The following is a 13,803-nucleotide window of genomic DNA, read 5'->3' on the forward strand; positions in this document are numbered from 1 at the left end:
ACCAAGGAAGATTATAATGACCAGCTAATTTACTGCCCTTTTCCAAAGCTTCAGTTCTTTGATTAACATTTAGTTCATCAACAGTAGATAGTAAATTCCTCCCTCTAGAACTGTTAATAACAAATAAATTATTATAGGTTAATCAAATGTTAAAAATATCTGAAGACAGTACCTTTCATTTTCTCTTAATATGTCCCTTCCTTTCTTCCAGGTGTAAACAGGTTTAGGAGAAGCTTTTGGCTTACATTCGATGACAACTTCCCCTCCCACTTTGACAAGAGTTACTCTTTTTAAGAGGGTTCTTGAAAAATCTGGACCCGCAGCTGGAAGAGAATAGAGAAAATAAAATATTAATTATTATGGAAGAAAAAAATCCCACTAGATCATGCTTTATGCTTTTTCTTTCTGCAATGCATTTGTTGTTGCCTTTGACATCAAAGGGAAGAAGTTAAATTTTTTTCTGAAGTAAAGGAAGTAGCATTGTACATTTTGATGGATTAATTAAAAACTGAGGTATAATTTATATATGGTAAAATGCATCAGTTTTGAGTGTACAGCTTGATGAATTTGACATACTGCACAATGAAGATCAAGATATAGAACATTCCATCATGCTGTTGACGAACTCTTAAAAAAATTATCCCATGTTCAAATGAATAAAAATTTTTAAATTCCAGCAAAGCATAAGGGAAAGACAAAACCAGAAAATCCATAAGGCATTTTTTTGATTATGTAGGTTAAAGCATTCCATCTTGGATAACAGTTTCTGCCTCTGCTCTGTCCCTTAGCACTCTGTGAATGTCTCCATGAGAGAACATGCTGAAATGTCTATATCGCCACTCTCTGTGAACTTCCTTCTCCTTAAAAACAAGGGCTTTGTCTGGCTTTCTACTACTATTCCCTAACGCAATGCTTGGCTCATGCAGGAGAAACTGGGGCTTGCTCTTAGAAAACTCAATTCCATGCTTACTATGAGTATTCTCAAATTCATTTTAGAACTCAGGTGGTTCTATGAAATAATATTGAAGAATTATTTCTTTCCTAAAACAACAGATACATATATCTATCCTCTCAGAAGCAATTTAAAAGACGACTTTCTGAAAAAAAATGTCCATTTTCTTCTGAGTTAACTGAATTAATGTTATCTAGGATCTGTTTGGAGTGGGGATTCATCTTATGGAAGCTTAACTTTACTATAGTTAATATCCATGATTCCCTGCAGTTTGACCTAATGGAATTTAAGATTTCAGATTGTGTTAAATGTGAAATGTAAATACTAAAGACAAATTAGTTAAAGAAGGACAGAGAGTGAGTGTGTATGTATGTGGGTGGGGCGAACGGGGGTCAATTTCTTTATCTTTCTTTTTTTTCTTTTCTTTTTGAAAGAAAGAGAGAGGCAGAGGGAGAGGGAGAGAGAGAATCCTAAGCAGGGCCCATAACCAGCGTGGAGTCCAAAGTGGGGCTGGATACCACGACTGTGAGATCACGACCTGAGCTGAAATCTAGAGTCAGACGCTTAACTGACCGAGCCACCCAGGCAGCCCTCAGTTTCTTAATTGTACCCAAACCATGTACTAGTGATGTAAAAACAAACAAACAAACAAACAAAACAAAACAAAACCTCAGTGAAACCAAGTTAAATTTTTATTAAGTGTTTTATTAAGTGTGTAAAGACTTTCTATAATTGTCTAGAAAGAAATAAAAGTGGGAAGGTTACTGTTTGGAAGGGGTGATGCAATATATGCATGGGGCTGGTTTTACTATGTGAAGGTGAAAGTAAATAATAGATGAATCTAGTAGGCAATTGATATCTCGATCTGTGTACCTTGGATTCATGAGGGGAGTCTATAATTTGAAGCATAATTCTATAATGACAAGTGTAATTAATAGTGTGCAAGTACAGATGTTTCTGCTGTAATGAGGTAAATGTATTCCTAGTATGATCTGCAAAGTCACATAATAAAAATTATACTGTTATAAAAAAGATAGGGTCAGGACAGACCTACTCAATATTTATGTAACAAAAACATTAACTACCCCCCCCAAGCCACTTGAGTAAATGTATTAGCATGATTAAAAAGACAAGTGAAATTCCTAACAAATAAATACTACAAAAACAAACAAACAAACAAACAAAACAGAATGTGTGTGTATGTGTGAAGATAGTTTGATGAAAGACTAAAGGAAGAGTTGAGGCTGCTAAGCTCAAGCTAACAAGTAAAACTGGAAAGATTTTGAAACAAGTAAAACCTGCAGAAAGGCTCGTGAGAACCATGCTATAAGCACTGCTGTGTTACAATACACGGCCACACTGAGCCAAGAGGAACAATGTGGGTCAGGGGAATCGAGGGTAACATAGTTTTGCCTTGGCTAACTATCTGTGTTGGTCTGAGTTAGTGGGCTCTGTGGTCAATGGCTACCACTTGTGAAATCCATGAACACAGCCAGCATTTATGTTATACTGGCACATTCCCCCATTTACCAATCCCATACGTGCCAATATGAACACAGAAAGGTTCTTGTAGCAGAACAGACTCATTCTCATCTTAGGTAAACACTGTGTTGACATATTAATGTAAAAAAAAAATCAAATTTCTAGAAGTTTTTGAAAAAGGGTATTTTGTGAAATAGAGTTACAAATTTGTATCATATCAAAATCCCTTCTTAAAACTGTGTCTTTCTACACACACATTTTTATCACTTTAGGCAGACATTTTTCATCTGTTCAGGAGGAATTCTGCAATTGCATTTGAAATGAGTTTACATAAATCAAACTGTGCACAACACATGGGTGTATTTGTCAAAAAACTATATATTGCTTTTACGAGACTTAAAATACCATGGTATCAGCCACACAGAAGACAGAAAACATGCCTTCCAGTTTCAGAAACATTTTTCCTGTACTGTTTATGTGCCTATTATCTTCTGGATATCCTAGAGATTGAGTGGCTTTGAATACCTTTCACTAATAAAATGGAGTTATAAATTCAAATCTTTTCCCTTTGTTTACTCAATTTGCTTAATTTACTTCTATTATTGTACCTGCAAATCTATCAGTTGCCACATTAAGCTGCAGTGCTCTCTAGGACAAAACTATCAAACCTTCATCAGTTTTTGAATACTTGACTCATTAATGGTTTGCTTAACATTCTGCCATTTTGTAACCATCTGTTGTACCTAAGATGGCCTTAAATGTAAGGGATGATGCTTTTTTTCCTGTCTGTACCCTGTATTTAAGTGAAAGAAGCCTGTTAAATTTGACATTCACAGAGAAATTAGGTTTTAAAAGTTACTGGTAAGGTCCCCAGTTGAGCACTATTAGAACCCAACCTTTGCTGGCACTTAAAAATTTAGTAAACATTGAAGGTGAAACTTCAGTAGGTTCTTAATAGCTCAGAAAAGGTAAAATCAATTGTCAAATTACCCACTTGAGTCCGAGAGTAGCTCTGATACTGGGAAATCCTCATTTGCTAACTTTAATGTACTTAGAGGATAATATTTCTTACATCAACTACTAGAGGGCACTGCTCTCTCAGTGTTGGAACGAGTCATGTTGTAGGACCTCTTCCATTTGGGAAATGCAACTTTTTATTATTTATCAATGGTCTTTAATCTATTAACATTACATGATCTATGAGAAGCATCCGGCTGAAAGAAGCTCTCTCTGCAATTCTCAACTGTTTGGTTTTAGTGAATTAAAGGACTCTTGGTCACATGTCAAGGGTATTTAAAGTAGCCAACAGAACCCTTGAAAACAGAAGATTTGTGTCTTCATAACATTTTTCAAGAGAGAGAACAAGAATAACTCCTTAGCTAGATGTGCAGTGGGAGTCACATTTGGGAAACATACTGAGTGTGATGTTTTACTCTATTATTGAAGAGGAAAAGGTAATTCTGCATGTCAGTTCTATTGCAGTTATTCTGCAGAAACGTCACTTGGAACATTGCCAATTGATGGAGACTATTCAGAATGGCCCTTTTAGAAGTTCAGAATTCTAGATTATGTTAACCTTTATCTATTATCTTTGACTATTACCTCATCATTCCATAAAAATAAACCTAGAGTGCATACATTCATTGAAATGTTTTCACCACTGGGGAGATAATACTGGTATCAGATTTTAAACCCCTAAGCTTTTTCTGGCTTGCTGGGTAGATAACCTAGAAGGCCCGTTATGGTGGGAATCTTCTTTTTTCTAGGGCCATTATTTCAGACCAGCGGATTCAAAATCAGCCCTAATCAGGGATGATATTCACAAGGAGACTCAACAAAACTCTGAAGTAAGAGTTTTTATTTATTTCTATTCTAATATCAGCATAATGTTTCCTTTCTAAATCCCTAATGCCAATGCGCTGCTTGTTTTGGTCTAATTCATTGAATACCCTGCTTACCCAGGTCTCCTCCTACCATGGTGGCTCTTAGGTTTATGGGCTCCTGTTACTTTGGGAAGGTTATTTTAAAACAAAATAATAATATTTTTTGATACAAAGTTGTTTTGAAGAATAAATGAAATAATACATGAATTGTACATAAAGTACTTAGCCCAATATTTTCCTAGAGTAACAACTTCATACCTACTCCTCCTCTCTGCTATCTGCACGAGTACCACCACCCTTATCAGGGGACTTTATGCTGAAATACAAGGAGGCTTTTTAGAGCCAAATAAATACATCGTGGTTTGAACAAAATTTTATTTTGAAATAATTATTGATGGACAGGTAGAAAGATAAAGAGGCCCTGTGTATTTCACTTAATTTTTCCCAGGGATTACATCTTATGTAAGCATGATAAAATATCAAAATAAGCGAAGTGATCATTGGTACAATGTGTGTCTTTAGTTCTATGTTATTATATCACATATGCAGACTTGAAAAACTACTCTGAAATCAAGATATGGAAGCATTCCATCATCTCAAAGATTTCTCTTGTGCAACCCCTTTATGGCCACATTCAGCTCTCTCCTGCCTAATCCTCCCTAATGCCTAGAAACCACTAATCTGTTCTCCGTCTCTACAGTTTTGTCATTTGGGGAGAATATTTTATATACAGAATCATATAGCATGTGACCTTTTGAGATTTTTTTTACTTAGCCTAATGCTCTTGAGATCCACCCAAGTTGTGTGTATCAACAGTTAATTCTTTTTTATTGCTGAGTAGTGGTATCTCATCCATCCTGATCTAGAGGAGAAATACTTCTTTAATGCTGGCATTTCAGGCACTACGGTAACTGACAAATAGTTTTGAGCATAGGAACCATTTCAAGATCTCTCAACACTTTTTCTGCCAACAAGTATGATCAGGCCTAGCCTTTTTTCTTTTTATACAAGGTTTGGAAAGACAAAAATTAACTGTGGAGACATGGGTGGAAAAATTTTTTCTTATTCCAAGCAAAACATTTTAAAGCCATTTTAGAACATCATATCTTATACAGGAATTAACATGTTGACTAAAAATCATTCTTACATGTTTAAAGAGCTTCAGCTGGTAAACCTCCTTATATGAGTCCAAATTAGTGATATTTTACTACATTTGGCACAATGTCGTAAACACTTATACAGATTCATGTCCTTGGTTAGACAAGTAGTACATAGTATAACAGTGCCCTACTTGATTGTAACTTTTTTATGAGATAGAAATTATTGTTGAATGAACAAAAGAGAGTCATTAGAATGTGGTAGTGAGAATCCTAGAATTCCAGTGGTTAAGACACGGTAGTATTTGTTACTAGCGATCACTACATCATCAGTTCCTTGAAGGCAGAGGCTGTGTATTATGGATCTATACATCCCTTACCTAGTACAGCATTCGGTACAAAGTAGATGTTTAGTCAGTATTTGCTGAATAAATATGTTGTAGGAGAGAATTCAGGAATTCAGTTCAAACAGGAAATTCTCTTCTCATGATGCTTTTGCCTGGATACTGCATCCCTTTCTTCCCTTCAAGTGGCATTGTAAATGACTTCTTGACCTTCCTGGCCTGTGCTTAGGACACTCAATCCTTTCTAGAGTTAGGCCTTCGTATAATGAAGCAGAATTACTCAGGAAAAACAATCTGGGATGTTTATACTCTTAAACTACTCTGAAACCACCTGATGGTATGATAGTAGATATTGAACAAATGGCTCTCAAAGAAAACACCAAAGAATTCAGCTTTTAGTGCTTGCAATTTCTGTGGTGTAAATACTTCCGTCATGGCCAATTTCAAGCTAAGAACAAGAAGTCAATGAATACTGAGAACACACACACACACACACACACACACACACCCTAGGATAAGTTTCCTATTTCAGGACAGTGTTTCTCAAAGTGTGAGAACCAACAGCATCAACATCACCCAGAAACTTGTTAGAAATGCAGCTCCCCAGGTCCCATCTCAGCTACCGTATCAGAAATTCGGGGGGTGGGGGTGGTGACTGAGCAGTCTGTAGTTGAACAAGTCCTCCAGGTGATTCTGATGCATGGCAAAGTTTGAGAATACCATAGAAAAAGTAATGGCCTTCTGATTTGATCAATTAGCGCAGTAGTTCCCAAACTGTGTCGTTCACTAGAATCACACCTGGGCAACTTTAAGGACTAATGCCTGGGACCTAGGCCCAGGGTCTGAATTAGTTGATTTGGAGGATGGTAGGGTATCAGAATATTAAAAAGCTCCCCAGATGATTTTAATCAGCAAAATGTGAGAATCACAGAAAAGGGGTTTGGTAATGATTTGGTGGCCGTCTGCAAGAGTTTGGTATGGATACTAGTTAACAATAGCAAACATGTCTGATAATTCTACAAACACTTCTAGGCTTTAAGAAAGGTTTGGGCAATAAGGTACATAATGGCAGCCTCATTTTACTGATAAAGGGAGACGTAGTAACTTGTTAAAAATTTCAAATTTGACATCCAGGTGGATAGCTTTCCCTTTTCAAGACAATTTTAGTAAAGCTTCTGCCTAGATGACTACATCTGGGTAAGAAAGGCGTTTGTCCTCTCATTGGATGCTGATCACACTCGGCACATTTGATTATTTTGTAATCTGGCTCAACGAGGCAGCTGAGAAATCAGAGTCAGATGCAGATGAGCACTTGTGAAAGCCCCTGTGAAATAACTTTTAGTTTAGTCTTAATGTTTTCCTAATTTGAGAGCCAATCATCTGGATAAATGCCAAATTAACCAAATGATTGCTCAAGCCTCCACCTCACTTTAATTGGACCATCAGTTCCCTAATGGTATTTGAGCGTCCTTCCAGGGTCACATGCCCTCTACCACACAGGCCAGGAGAATCCTCACAGTACTGAAGCATTAGACACAAATTCCTCAGGCAGAACCTATTTCTGTTCCATTACGCAGTCCTGGCAAAGTCAGGTCATATTCAAAAGACTTACTTGCTCTTAGGATAGTTCATCCCATTTCAAAATCAAAGATACTCTAGAAAACTAGTTTAGCTCTCCATTAGGGTACAGACAGTCTCAGCCTGGTACAATTACTTGTTCTCTGTAGAGAATGCTGTTGGTACCCTCACATGGATTCTTTTTTCTTTTTTTTGGCCCCACCTGCTGTGAGTGTTGGCTGCTTACCACCTCAGCTGCCCCCTTCCCTGGGAAATTGGGAGGTTTTCCTCCATCTGCACCCACATCACCACCCCAACCCCTACTGCTCATGCTACTACCACCTAACCGGCAGCCCAGGGATGGACTGATAAACAGAGATTTCAGTAAAGGCCAATCTCCCTTCTCCAGGGAGGAATAACACTGAGAGGCAGTTTATGGTCCAGATATCCCTCTTTAGGATGAGACATAGGCTAAACTTTGCCTGCGACCATGACCTTACGCAGCTCCTCCACTCTTTTCCTATCTTGCTTTCTTTTATAGGCTTCTCCCTAGAGAATATTCCTTCAATGGCTCAGAGGTACCTCAATCCCTGCTTCTGCTTTTGGGACCTCAGTTGTCCTTTGTCCTTACCCCATGATTATATACACAGCATAAGCATTCTAATTGGAGCATCACAAAAAAATCTCAAGGTTGGCAATTCAATCAGCAGTCCCTGACACCAAGAGGATCATGTATGTGGACACAGATATGAAACATGAATAGAAACGCTGCAGGAGAAAATTTAAATTTTTACCAAGAAAATATGTAACTTACTTTTTTTTAATTACATGAAAAAAAATTTATGTTTGTTTATTTTTGAGAGAGAGTGACAGACTACAAGTGGGGCAGGAGCAGAGAGAGGCAGATACAGAATCTGAAGCAGACTCTAGGCTCTGTGCTGTCAGCACAGAGCCAACACAGGGCTCAAACTCACAGACTGCAAGATCATGACCTGCCCTGAAGTCTGACACTTAACCGACTAAGTTAAGGCACCCCTTAATACTAACTTTAGGCATCCCTAAAATTACATTTTATAGAAGATCCAAGTTCCCCGTGGTTATCAGACTGTATTCACCCCAATTCCAATATACCTTCATGAGTGGGAGAGAAGGACAGAATGATGGCATCACCCAGCAAATTGTGCAGCACCCCAGGGATGTCCACGGGGGTACATCACACAGTTAACCTCTTCCACGACATAAGTTAATACAGGAGAAAAAGTCTGGGAACAGATGCCTTGAGGAATAATAACATACCAATGGTGACAGGTCAATTACAAACAAGGACATTTTCTTTTTTTTTGATTTTTTCTTTTTTTAATGTTTTATTTATTTTTAAGAGGGGGGAGAGAGAGAGAGAGAGAGAGAGAGAGAGAGAGAGAGAGAGAGAGAATATGAGTGGGGGAGGGGCAGAGAAAGGGGGAGAAACCGATTCTGAAGCAGGATCCAGGCTCTGAGCTGTCAGCACAGGGCCCGATGTGGGGCTCAAACTCACGAACGGTGAGATCATAACCTGAGCCAAAGTTGGACGCTTAACTGACTGAGCCACCCAGTTGCCGCAAACAAGGACATTTTCTATTTGATGTACTCAAAACCAGGCCTACTCTAATAGACTGACCTCAAGGTAAAAGTCTATGTTATTCTTCCATCCAGTGAGTAAATCACCCAGTACCTACGTTAAATATTTAGCAGTTTCAATCCATTAAATATAGATATGTTACATACACATTAAATACTCAGACAGAACACATAAAACAAGACCAAGGGAAAAGCCTATCAAATATGTGCTTCCTAACCATCTCTTATTCATGACTCTAGGGTTATTACCTAGCTTGAAAGGGAATCTCCTCTCTAATGTTGGGAGATCCTGATATTTGATCAATAGCTAGAACCAACATACTGACTTTTTTCTTCCTGATAATAAAGTTTTCTTGTGTTTCTTTATTCAAATTCACCATGATTCTAAGAAAGGTAATAACAAATCAGTCATTTGACCCCAAAGAGTCAAATTATTACTATTCTGTAATACACAAAGTGACTTGTGGAACACAATCATATTTATAGCTTACCCAGGTTAACCAGTATTAATTTATGTGTATTTTAAAATAGTGAAATGTCTTCTCTCTCATTCAATTAAAATGAACTTCAGGGATTTACTCACTTTACACTTAACTGTCCTTCAATTCACTTCGAGTATATTAATATGATTTTTTGGAAGAGAAAATGGAATATTAAAGAAGGAACTTCTAAGCTTGTTACTCAAGAGTCTCTAAAATTGGTCCTTAATTAAGTTTTCCATCTATCTAAAACTTTGCCCATATACTTTATGTATTTGAGTCAAAATTTTTGAAAACATTCCAGGGTTCTCTATGTGTAAGAAACCATCCAGATGTTTTATAACTTTGAGCCTTTGTTAAGGCCATTTGACTCTGATCTGGAATATTCCTTGTCCTCCTTTCTGTCTGTCCAAATATAAATCACTGTTCAAGGCTCAGCTGACCATCCCAGTGCATCAGCCAAACTCTCTTTCCTGAATTCTGGAAGCCTTTACTATTTTTACCACTGTTTGTCCTGTATCATTTCCTGACATGCCTTATTGTTCTCATATTCAACATGGTTGAGATCAGAATGGTTAAATAATTTCTCAGGCATTTTCCTCTTATCTTCACTGCTCTAGCTTGCTGACCTCAGGGCACATAAGAAAGTCTTAAGAAAGGACTCAGATCAAGAATTCATTTGGAATTAGTTCCAGTTGGAAGTGATTTGAAACAAATCTCTGTAAAAGATGGAGCAGCGATTCCCAACTCACAGCCCTTGAACCCTGGTGGGAGGAGGGGACAGGGTCTGGAGAAGGGTGTGCAAGGAGTTGTTTTAAACTGTTACGTTTCATCCATGCATAAGAATATATACATAAATGTATATGTAGATACACAGACACACATCTCATATACACTCTATTGTTTTCAGTTATGGGTAGGTGCTCTAGATAAAAATAATCTGATAGTCTTTTTCATTTCCAGCTCTGCTTTTGGGACTAGTTATTCTCGGTCTTACCTCATAATTATATGCCATGATGTACAGTCATTTGTTATTATCAAATTTTATTATTTTAACAGAGGGACTTACAGAATCTTTTAAAATTGTAACGGGGTTCTCAGAGTTGAAATTTGGAAAGCACTCATCTAGAGGGACTTAGGACAATGCGATTCATTCATTAGGCTGTATACCCTCAGTTTTAGCTCTTCTTCTAACTAGTTGGCTTAATGTTTAATGGACAACATATTTGTTTTTGCAGAAAATCCTAAGTAATCTACCGTGCTGAATTGTGCTCCAAAAAGAGTCAGTTAAAACTACCAATAATCAGATCCAACTGGCACAGGGTGAAACTATCGTACTTGTCCTGGAGGAAGCTGGAATTATTGTTCCCAGTGTTAAAAGAATGAGAGGTAGGTAGCAGCTTCCAAAAAGGTCATGCTTATTCCAGATGCAGAGTGTCCTTAGGCTTCACTGAAATGGGCTGCAGCGCCATGAACTCTCACATATTCTTGTCTTTTATGGGATATTGGCCCAAGCTAAAGAACTTGGTGACAAGAACAGTCATGGAAGCTTTTCCTTCCTTTGTTAACTTGCACAGGGAAGAAGTACATTCATCTTGAGAGCATCTACTGCCCATGTAAGCTCTACATGCTAGGCATGAAACAACACCTTGCTGAAGAAAAAGTTTGGACTCTGAAACTGGTCAAATCATCAGAATTTATGATATCAGCTCCCGGTGTGTGCTTTTCTCTCATTCATAATCTTTCTATTACACTCTCCCTAAGAACTACTGCTTAGGTACTTTAGATAAATCCCAAATTCAGAGCCAAGATTTTTCTATGGGACACATACAAATTGATAGCCTGGATTTTTTTTAAATGTCCAGAGGTTTGCCAATTCATTTAATTTATACTGTCTTATTTTTTTATGTTTCATATTTATTTTTGAGAGACAGAGAGAGAGCACAAGCAAGGGAGGTGCAGAGAGAGAGAGCGGGACAGAGGATCCAGGCTCTGTGCTGACAGCAGTGAGGCCAACACAGGGCTCAAACCCACAAACTGTGAGATCACGACCTGAGCTGAAGTCACACACTCAACCGACTGAGCCACCCAGGTGCCCTTATACTTTCAATGATATATTTACTTAATTCATACCTCATTTTTAAAAACAGTCTCTTAACTGTTTAACACATTTAGCACATAATTTAACACATTCATTCATTCCTACGTGCATTATTTACTGAGTGCATACTATGTGCTTCCCTGTTGCATTAAGTCCTGAGAATAAAATAATGAAAAATAATTTAATGTTTATTTATTTTTGAGAGAGAGAGAGAGAGAGAGAGAGAACATGAGTGGGAGACGGGCAGGGAGAATCCAAAGACAGTCTCCAGGCTCTGAGCTGTCAGCACCCAGCCCGATGTGCAACTCATTAACTGCAAGATCATGACCTGAGCCACAATCAGATGCTTAACTGAGCCACCCAGGAGCCCCTAAAATAATGATTTAAACCAAATATGGTCCTTGACATGATGGGGAAGTTAAAATGCAACAGGAGAAAAAGACAGAAAAATCACAACAAATGTAAAATGCAACAGTGGCATCTGTTACAAAGGACAATTACAAGGCAAATAAAAAATCTGCAAGAGGTGAAGTTGCTCTGGGCATGGGGCCAGGTGTGACGTTCTGAGGGAGCCACAGTGGAATCTGAAGATGGAAGAAGGGAAGGAGTTAATGAAATGAAGGGCAGGAAAAGCATTTCAAGCATAAGGAACAGTATGCTCCAGTGGCCCTTGGAGGAAGGGAGGATGGTGAAGATGTGAAACAAATACTGTCAGTGCAGCTGAAGAGCAGGGAAAATGGGTCATATGGTGAGAGGTAGCTGGAGGGCAGACCACTTGCCTATACGGTGATAAATTCAGATATGGAAGAACAAGACGCACTTTGCCAGCTGTTCCTAGCAACCTTCCCAAACCAAGTCAACTCTTCTTCCTTCCAAGCTGAATTTTGTAGCAAATCAATACAATATCAAGATTCCACAGCATTTCAGAAACTGCTCAAATTAGAACAGTGGTTGACAGAGGAATAAAAATGGGTGCCAAGGGAACTGTGTTACCCATTGGAAGCATCAGTAGAGGCTGGTTTAGAAAGTGGTCTCTGGGTAAATTCCTAGCAGTGCTATTGCTGGATCATAGGGTAGGTCTATTTTTAATTTTTTGAGGAACCTCCACACTGTTTTCCAGAGTGGCTGCACCAATTTGCATTCCCACCCCAATGTTTATAGCAGCACTCTCAACAATAGCCAAATTATGGAAAGAGCCTAAATGTCCATCAAGTGATGAATGGATAAAGAAATTGTGGTTTATATACACAATGGAGTACTACATGGCAACGAGAAAGAATGAAATATGGCTGTTTGTAGCAACGTGTGATGCTAAGTGAAATAAGCCATACAGAGAAAGACAGATACCATATGTTTTCACTCTTAGGTGGATTCTGAGAAACTTAACAGAAACCCATGGGGGAGGGGAAGGAAAAAAAAAGAGGTTAGAGTGGGAGAGAGCCAAAGCATAAGAGACTCTTAAAAACTGAGAACAAACTGAGGGTTGATGGGGAGTGGGAGGGAGGGGAGGGTGGGTGATGTGTATAGAGGAGGGCACCTTTTGGGATGAGCACTGGGTGTTGTATGGAAACCAATTTGACAATAAATTTCATATATTGAAAAAAAAAAAAGAAAGTGGTCCCTGGTATTGCTTGGAGAATGCATTACTTTTCCCTCGAGCAATATCTTTGGTCTCAAGATTTCTTTACCTTTTTTTTTTTTTCGATTGAACATCATGCTTAGCAAAACACGTGTTAGTTTAGTGACTTAAATTTTTTTTCCTTTCCAGGATAAATACTCACCTATAACACTAAGCTCTGCGCTGGAAAAGATAACTCCGTGTTTATTCTCGGCCACACACTGATACATGCCAGCATCTGAGAGGTTCACTACTGTTATGTTGAGCATTCCTTGCTCAATTTGAATTCTATCCTGTGAAAGAAAAGAGGAACACAAAACAATGACCTTCTCAACTGAGACCTTAAGGCAATTTTGCTACATGTTATATCAAAAGGGCTTAATGAGAAGAAAATAGCCATCATATAAGCAATTTACATTACATGATCTATTTATCTGTCAACTAAATTTGTGGCAGGTCAGATGCTAAATGGAACAACCTTGTACATCAGTTGGTAAATGGAATTTAAATTGTAGGACTCTCTGGAGTTCTCATTGATTCAATAGTGAAACCATTCAGATTAATATCCTCTCTAAAATAGATGGACTTGAAATTTAAAATGCTTTTGTACTCTCAGGCTTTGTGCTGACTGGGGGGCGAGGTGGGGTGGGGAGGAGGGTAGGGAATACAACCA

General features: G+C 38.2%; 1 protein-coding gene across 8 annotated transcripts in view; it reads right to left on the reverse strand.

Moving 5' to 3' along the window:
* LOC106969548 (contactin-4) overlaps positions 1-13,803 on the reverse strand; it is an 884,673-nt gene that overhangs the window by 128,103 nt on the left and 742,767 nt on the right. For all 8 annotated transcript variants that reach the window (XM_027042504.2, XM_027042501.2, XM_027042502.2 and 5 more), the window contains 2 exons: positions 13,294-13,423; positions 173-323 (listed from right to left, as the gene is read on the reverse strand). In XM_027042504.2, coding sequence (XP_026898305.1) covers positions 173-323; positions 13,294-13,423 — 281 coding nt within the window. The remainder of the gene's footprint in view (positions 1-172; positions 324-13,293; positions 13,424-13,803) is intronic.

Source organism: Acinonyx jubatus, chromosome A2 (genome assembly GCF_027475565.1).
Source record: "Acinonyx jubatus isolate Ajub_Pintada_27869175 chromosome A2, VMU_Ajub_asm_v1.0, whole genome shotgun sequence".
Classification (NCBI taxonomy): Eukaryota; Metazoa; Chordata; class Mammalia; order Carnivora; family Felidae; genus Acinonyx; species Acinonyx jubatus.